Consider the following 8,002-nt stretch of genomic DNA (forward strand, 5'->3'; position numbering starts at 1 on the left):
ACTGAGTGCAAACGGGTATGCATACTGTCAAATAAGTAAAAATTAACAGAAATTAATTTTGACGAATGAATTGCTACAGGAAAATAAATAAAATTAACACGGAAAGGTATTTTTGTCTGTTTAATATTTTTAAATAATTATGGACCAAAAAATAAAGACATTTTTCCAAAGGACTAAATAGACATGGGCCCATCTCAAAAAGGACCAAACGATATTTTTCCCCTATTTAAAAGAGCCTGGGAAGTGTCTTTTGAAGTTTTAAGTCGACTCTCAAGGTATTATCTCCGATGGTCCGTGTCCACTGTTCGGTCTAATGAAGCATGTAGCCGTATCACTGGGTCATTAACTTCAGAGAATCGGTCTTTTGAGGGTTCATCTCGAAAATCTGTATGGTTTTCGCTTCCAGTTCCGAATCTACCGATTTATAGCAATTTCCGATGCAATCTTTTCCTCCAAGATTGTGCCAGCGGGACCCACCTCCACCAGCCTGTAAGCCCGCCCCCTTCTGTTCCGGCTATCCTAGTTTTATCAAATTTGCCATATTTAACATAGTCCGAGGCGGCTTGCCCATTACACTTCCGTGGAGTTTTTAAGTTTTATGCGAGAGAGATAGGATGTCCATCATCTCAGAGGAGATTACTTTGAAATTCTCTTAAAGGTACCCGTCAAATCCTTATTAGCATGCAAGCGTGTATGCAAGGCATGGTTTTCTCTAATTTCTAGCCATGATTTTGCGAAGACGCATCTTAATCTTACTATCCAGGGAGACAACCCTAATCATTTTCTTAAATGGTACGACAGTTCGAGCCGTAGGAGCTTTTACTACGCCTATGGTTTCCCCGAAAGTAAGCCCAACAAGAGAAGCTGGTGGAGATGTTATGCAGTTGTTTATTCAACAATGATACCTAGAACTATTATTGCATTTATCTTCTCATATATTTTTTTTTTCCGTTTGTTAGTGTTTGAAGTTTATGGGCTTCCAACTTAAAATCAATTGGCAATGAGTGGAATGGCTCCACACCTTATATATTAAGATCTAGGCTAAGGAGCTAGCAATGTGAGACTATCTTATAGTTTTTCCAACAAGTTCCCCTCCACATGTAGGGCGGAGTAAACCACTACAACGTGGACCTCTATACGGATGGACGCAGCCCTTTGGGTCTGCTTCTCATTCCACTCTCATACGAGCCTAGCTCTGATACTTAGAACTATTTTTGCATTTATCTTCTCATATATTTTCTTCGGTTTGTTAGAAGAACGATCACTAATTATCATATATGCTATTCCATTTTTAGGTTAATCTTCGCCTTGCATAGCAGCATTCAGTGCATTTATCTGATCCTTTTAATCTGTTTTACTGAAGTTGATCCCTTTCTCCGCATTTGTATGATCCCTGTTTTCTGTTTTCTCTTACTGGTTTTCTCCAAAACTGAAATATTCAAGGCCTGCATGGATGTACCTTGATTTGCTCTTTACATCATGAGTCTAGTATATTAGGCAGTCACGGATATATACATGCACCATCGATTCGATTGATGGAAGAAACATTATACGACTGGGTAAGGAACACAGAATTCAGAGCGTAAGAAGTGCTTTAAACACTAAAGAAATTTTTTTTCTTTTCTTTTTATCGGTACTAAAGAAAATCTCAGTAAAGAAAACTTTTCCAACTTAAACTCGAAAGAACATCCAGCAGTAGTAACACTAGAAGTAGATAGGGAATTTACATTATCCATTGCCACTGTGAGGCAGGTTACAAGAATGTCAAATCGTGCTCGGCAACAGTGACGAATCACGAATGGGTGTGTAGTAGAAAAAAATAAGAAGATTTGGACTTTTGCTCATGGAATCAGTAGTCGCACTCAACTGAGCTTTTAAAGATTTCATCTCTTGTGTGGCTGTATCAGTTTTTACTTACTAAAACAAATTATACAAGGGCTTGGCTTTTCTGACTACAATGTTTGGATATCCAACGTTTTAATCTGTAATGGCAGCCATATAATCAACCAAGCCCTTTTTAAAATTAAGAAAGCTAAGCAAAAAAAAAAAACACACAAAAAGAACATTTCATTTGTAATGACATAATCTAGAATTAGTCGCATTTGCAAAGCCAAAATAAATAAATAAATAAATACATCCTGTGCTACTCTACATATGGATAGTCATGCAAAACGAGGAAATTAAAATTATATAACTACCGCGTGGAAGATCATTTTATTCCATCATAGATAGCGCAATCAGATGAATCAGTCAAATACAGTACTCAAAATTTTGATAAAATAACATTGAAATTAGAATAGATCAACCATGGCCAAAATTTCCATTACCTACTTTGTATCGTCAACCTATACAGATTGTCCATACAAGTTAGCTATGGTTAAAATATCCCAAGTATGCTGTATGTCATAACTTTTGTACTTAACTGTACTCAACAAAAACATAAATAAATATTTCAAACACCATTTGAGCTGTTAACGAATTAGCAACCGCTTGCGGTCATTAAATTATTCTAAGTCAGCTAAAACATCTCATTCTTTACTGGGCAATAACTTGAAATATATGTCAACTTGTATGTTAACTTGAAAACTCATACAATCTTATCGAAGACATATTCTCATCTACTCGGTGATGACCATTTCTAATCTTGATAATACCATAGTTTAGCTTTTAAATCTTTACCAAGTCAAAGATTAAGCCAAGCAGTTCATACTATTTAAGCATGTGGGTGTCCGGAATTCGCATTGTATCACATTAAGAGAAAGAGTTAGAGAATTAGTTTGATTCAGAGCTCAACTATTCAATTGACTTTCATAATGAACACTATGATTAAAGTTGTTTCTGTTCTCTGTTTTGTTGTCCTCAACTTGTCTCTGCTTGGTGTTAGTGCTGAACATGGTCTAAGGCATCATTATTACTACAAAAAATGTCCACTGGCTGAGGCGATTATCGCCAATATGATGAAAGATATTGTTCGCGATGACCCGAGGGTTCCTCCTAGGTTGATAAGGATGCATTTCCACGATTGTTTTGTAAGGGTAAGTAGTATATACCGAAGCTTACGGTATATATTTATATATTCTCGTCAGACATGTAATATATATAGTACTGGAAGAAAACGCTTCTAATCGAATTTTACTGTTGCTGTTTCTTAACAGGGATGTGATGCATCAGTTCTTTTAAACTCTACGCCAAATAACAAGGCAGAAAAAGATGCAGGTCCAAATCTAAGCCTTAAAGCTTTTGATGTGATCGACAAAATTAAAGGAGTGTTGGAGTATCACTGCCCCGGAGTTGTTTCATGTGCTGATATCCTCACGTATGCAACTAGGGAAAGTGTTCATCTGGTAAGTAACCCCACATATATATCTATAATATCCATCATGATTAATGTTCAGAACTTTCATACCTAGTTCCAAATATATCAGCCTACTCATGGTTTTTTTTTTGTATCATTAGTCCGGCAAATTCCCACGATATGATGTTCGAGGAGGGCGAAAAGATGGTATCATTTCTCTAGAAGCGGATGCTCTCACACAACTTCCACCCCCATTTGCTGATGTCAATCAGCTTATACAAGGATTTGCTCAGAAAGGTCTCACAGCTGAAGAAATGGTTACCCTATCAGGTAAATGCCCCCATCTAAGAGTTCAGAGCCTTCCATTCATACTTTTATTAGCAGTAAAAACTTATTGAGAGATTCAAATTTATCATGTTTTCAGGAGCACATACAATAGGTGTTTCGCAGTGTTCTTCCATCTCTGGGCGACATGTGAACTTCCAAAATACAGGAAAACCAGACCCCACGCTTGATTTCCACTTAGCAGCAACATTGAGGAAAGAATGTAAAAGCGATAACAGTATTGTTGTGATGGACAGATTCACACCAGGAGTTACAGACAACAAATATTACCATGGTTTATTACAAAACAAAGGGTTATTCACATCAGACCAGACACTGTTGACGAATTTCGTAACTAAAAAGGAAGTCTTGCAAAACGCCTATCAACCTTCGGTATGGGCCGAAAAGTTTATCCGTGCAATGATTAAAATGGGAGAAATTGAAGTATTAACAGGGAAGCAAGGACAAATCAGAAAGAAATGTAGTTCCGTGAATTACAAAAAATACTGAGATTTAAACATAACACTACAAGAAAAGAGTGTCTGTGTCTCTACAGGTTGCTAATAAAAATCGTTTGAACTTTTTATCCGAGTCTCAAAAAAAAACTTTAAGTGAAAAGAGATTGATTTCTTCAAAGAAATCATCAATAAACAGGTTTGTTTCCAACATGAGTCTAAGTTATCAATATGTATAGAATTGAATAAAGTGCATTTTGGATCAACGACATTGAAAGATTCTTTGAACTTTCAAAATGAGTATATTATTCATAACCACTCTCAAATATCTAGCTATTCTTTACAGTGACAAATCATTTTTCTTAACAAAACCAATTTTCCTTAGTTCACTTTATTACTAGCATTGTTCCTCTTGAAAAGTTTGTATCTCACCATCATTACAATCTTGTAGAACCAAAACGCACTAACCAACTGCAACCCTGAACCCATTATCTGGGAGCCAATAGAGAGCGAAATTCAGTTCACGAGTTCAGTTTGTATTTGAAGATAAAATACTTATGTTATCGTTATACCTTTATAAGTAGTGGGTTGTCCGCAGACAATGTAATGTAAGTGATATAAGGACCGACACCCATCCTTGCAATTGAGAAGATGACGGCAAATAAGATCTGCATAACCGCTAATATTTATCAAGCTAAACTTCATGAGCAACATAAAAGAACTAGAATGTAGATAAAAGAGATGATCAGGCAAAAGCTTGACCGGAAAAGCATCAATTTTAAGATCTATAGCAGACCAACTTATAATATGAGTGACTCACATCAGCCAGTAAATTTAGGTCAGTGTCCTTGTAGCCAAGTTCTCTGAGAAGCTCTCTCGCGTGAAGAAACGGGCTAGATATTTCTGTCACCCACAATGCTGCAACCAGCTCAGACCCACACTACAAGAACAATAAGCAACTAGTCAGAGGACTCATAACAGTTGAATTCAATTATGGGAAGTATTCCAAAATACTGTCACTCTTAAAATAAGTTTCATACCATCACCTTTTTAATATTTTTTTTTTCTAAAATACCATTATTGTTAATAAAAAGTCAGTATCCAACTTAAGTGAGCATTCCAATTAGAATATGTGTCAAAACATTCCAATATTAACCTAATTATCTTTGTCAATAATCAACCGCACATCAATACTTTATCGCACATTGAATGTCAACTTGAAACAATTGACAACTTACATAACTCACTACTGCTGAAGCCAATCCGGTACTTCAAATCATGGTCTTAAATTCTTATGGGCCTCAGTTTATCAGCTTATTCAGGGTGCAAATCTAGTCCGTATTAGGCGCCACATAGTGTAGATAGCGCAGGTAGTACTTGTCAAAAGAATATCTAACAAAAGGATTTTTTGGTCAAGAAGGTTATGGCCGTTAAGTGAAAACAGAGAAATGAGTTGGAGCATATGTTTGAGAGGAGAAGTTATGTGCAGGCTCCAAGGTGTAGCTAAAGCCTAAAACGTGCTCATATCCTAGCAATGTCTGTTTCTTATGCTAGTATTAATCTAAGGTGCAAGTTGGGCAGTCGTCTCCGATCCCATATATGCCGAAACAAATCCAATCATATAGCAATGAAACATTTGAAATATGCATGTTATAGAAATTGAGTTGATAACGTGTCACCGCCTTATTCATGTTCAAGAATCTTTTTCAGAGCCAATCTAAATGAAAGTAAATTCTTGGGACTTTGTGATATTTACTATATAGTGAATGAAGTCTTTCAGGCTTGAATGACAATGAAACAGATGACTTCACAATCAGTTCAAACTTCAGCGAGAATTGCATGCTAAAGCTGTAGAGACAGTTGTATGGGTTAAGGGTATTTCAGTCTTCTAGGAGGCAAGAGAAAGTAACATGTGTCATTTAACCGCCGTTGAGTTTAAAGTTAACGGAAGTAATCAAAGCGATGGTATTTTAGAAAGATTTAAAAAGATAATGGTACTTTATGAAACGAAATTTAGGAGCGACAATATTTAGAAAAATCCCCTTTAATCATTGAAGAAGCAGAAAGAATCAGAACAAACTTTACTCTTGTTTTGGTTCTACAAAATCGAGTAAAAGGATCGATTTAGATCGGCTAATACAATACTATTGGTAATTTATTCTCTCTCTTAGATTCTGCTTATTTTAATGGCTTAGTAATTAAGGAACTATAGCACCATATTCTTTCTGGTTCAAGCTTCAAAGTATATAATTAAAGAACTATATATCGCAGCCCCTAACCGACAATTCGAAGAACTGATAGTTTGGAACAGTACCATTTGGTAATAGAGACCAGCACCAATGCCGATGATGCTGACTAGATGATGAACAGCATTGTCAATGTTGAAATGATCAGGACCAAAGAAGCAACACATTAGATCATAAATCATGTAAGCAAGGGTCACTGCCAATGTTTGCATCTGCAAAGTTATAAAACTACTATATAAAACCAATTTGAGAAAATATAATGAAAATAAAAGAAAGAAAGTGAAGTACCTGAAAAGGAGAAGAGGGGGCAGCCATGGGACAAACGGGACAACTCCAGTCTTGAACAGATAGAGAAGCTAAAATTACACCAAGTGAAGCATGGATTGTTGAAACAACTCGATTACAGAAACTGAATGATTTTTTGGGGAACATTTTCCTCACTGAAATAAATAATGCTGTCCATGAAATTACTCCACAGACAACCAATCTCACTATGTAATCCTCCATCTCTCTTTTAACACATAAAGATGAAACTTCAATAACAGATTCCTTGATCAATTCTTGCTGAACATAAACAAAAAATTAACAAAACAAAATATAGATATGTTTAAGAGATGCCCAAAATATAGATATGCTCAAAACAAATAATGTTGCAAAATCATCAAGTCCAATAAGTTAGCACAGCTGGATTTAGTTGGGAAGAAGAAGGTGGTTGGCCCCTCCCTTTAATGGCTAAAAGGCCAAAACAAGAACAGCCTAAACTTGAAATGTTAAGAAGTATATTCGCAAGCAATCACCCATTCAATCCATATGACTTCATCTAATTCTATTTACAAAAAGAAGATGGGGTTATTTTTTCTTGTTGAATACCATTTAATTATAGACTCGGAGCTTTGTGTTAGCCAAGCACAACCACATAACTAGGAACACAAGGCTTTTATGATATGTCTCAGCTACTATATAACAAACCTTAACTGTACACAACCCCACAAGCAGTCGCAATAAACCCAAGGAAAAAGTTATTGTACGTTGCTGCTATATCACTAGAACTTACATTGTACTACTTGATGACCTAAGTATTGCTTGATGAGGAAGGAGATGACGTACACGCAAAAGGTTAATCCATGGATAATTTCTATATGAGCCAATAATCAAGTATGCCAACCCTAAACCTAATAACTGTTTGATGTAGTTTGATTACAGGTTCACAGTTTTGCACGCAAGCTCGTTTTGAGACGAATTTTGTGGGTCTGGATGTAGTGATATTTCCTTGTCACAGTGATTATAATTGACACCAATCTATACTAGTTGTAACTCTTGGATTTGATGATAATTCCCTTGGAGATTTATGTTCTCCAGGATCCATATATATATAAAACTCCAATAATATTTTTTGTGTTTACAACCAAAGTAAAGGGAGATAATCTCCTAAAGATAAATAAGGTAACAAGATAATATAAACTCTATTACACCCCCTTAGTCTGACCGGGAGAGGAACAAACGCTGAGACTAGAACGAAAACGAACAAATAATTGTCGAGGAAGCCCTTTGGTGAAGATGTCAGCATACTGGTTCTCAGAGGGGATGTGTAAGACTTGAATGGCACCAATACGAACTCGTTCACGAACAAAATGTATATCAATTTCCACATGTTTGGTGCGTTGATGTTGAACAGGATCTCC

General features: G+C 36.1%; 2 protein-coding genes across 2 annotated transcripts; one reads left to right on the top strand and one right to left on the bottom strand.

The window, feature by feature from the left end:
- Window positions 1-2,720: 2,720 nt before the first annotated feature.
- On the top strand, window positions 2,721-4,210 carry LOC113326561 (peroxidase 5-like). Its single transcript, XM_026574260.1, has 4 exons — window positions 2,721-3,035; window positions 3,156-3,344; window positions 3,457-3,625; window positions 3,720-4,210. Exons 1-4 carry the CDS (start codon window positions 2,814-2,816, stop codon window positions 4,127-4,129), a joined length of 990 nt encoding a protein of 329 aa, XP_026430045.1. The 5' UTR covers window positions 2,721-2,813; the 3' UTR covers window positions 4,130-4,210.
- A 64-nt stretch (window positions 4,211-4,274) lies between these two features.
- On the bottom strand, window positions 4,275-7,141 carry LOC113326562 (transmembrane protein 136-like). The gene is made up of 5 exons (XM_026574261.1): window positions 6,609-7,141; window positions 6,389-6,532; window positions 4,895-5,014; window positions 4,647-4,742; window positions 4,275-4,566 (listed from the first exon to the last, which is right to left on the bottom strand). Exons 1-5 carry the CDS (start codon window positions 6,825-6,827, stop codon window positions 4,456-4,458), a joined length of 690 nt encoding a protein of 229 aa, XP_026430046.1. The 5' UTR covers window positions 6,828-7,141; the 3' UTR covers window positions 4,275-4,455.
- Window positions 7,142-8,002: the final 861 nt, after the last annotated feature.

The sequence above is a fragment of the Papaver somniferum genome, unplaced genomic scaffold (genome assembly GCF_003573695.1).
Source record: "Papaver somniferum cultivar HN1 unplaced genomic scaffold, ASM357369v1 unplaced-scaffold_10, whole genome shotgun sequence".
Classification (NCBI taxonomy): Eukaryota; Viridiplantae; Streptophyta; class Magnoliopsida; order Ranunculales; family Papaveraceae; genus Papaver; species Papaver somniferum.

Bases quoted from the DNA above. Each gene is read 5' to 3' on its own strand.
- LOC113326561 (XM_026574260.1), top strand. From the start codon at position 2,814: ATGAACACTATGATTAAAGTTGTTTCTGTTCTCTGTTTTGTTGTCCTC. The intron at 3,036-3,155 runs GTAAGTAGTATA...GTTTCTTAACAG, and splicing joins TCCACGATTGTTTTGTAAGG to GGATGTGATGCATCAGTTCT. The intron at 3,345-3,456 runs GTAAGTAACCCC...TTGTATCATTAG, and splicing joins CTAGGGAAAGTGTTCATCTG to TCCGGCAAATTCCCACGATA.
- LOC113326562 (XM_026574261.1), bottom strand. From the start codon at position 6,827: ATGGAGGATTACATAGTGAGATTGGTTGTCTGTGGAGTAATTTCATGG. The intron at 4,743-4,894 runs GTGAGTCACTCA...GCGGTTATGCAG, and splicing joins ACCTAAATTTACTGGCTGAT to ATCTTATTTGCCGTCATCTT. The intron at 4,567-4,646 runs GTATAACGATAA...ATTGGCTCCCAG, and splicing joins ACAACCCACTACTTATAAAG to ATAATGGGTTCAGGGTTGCA.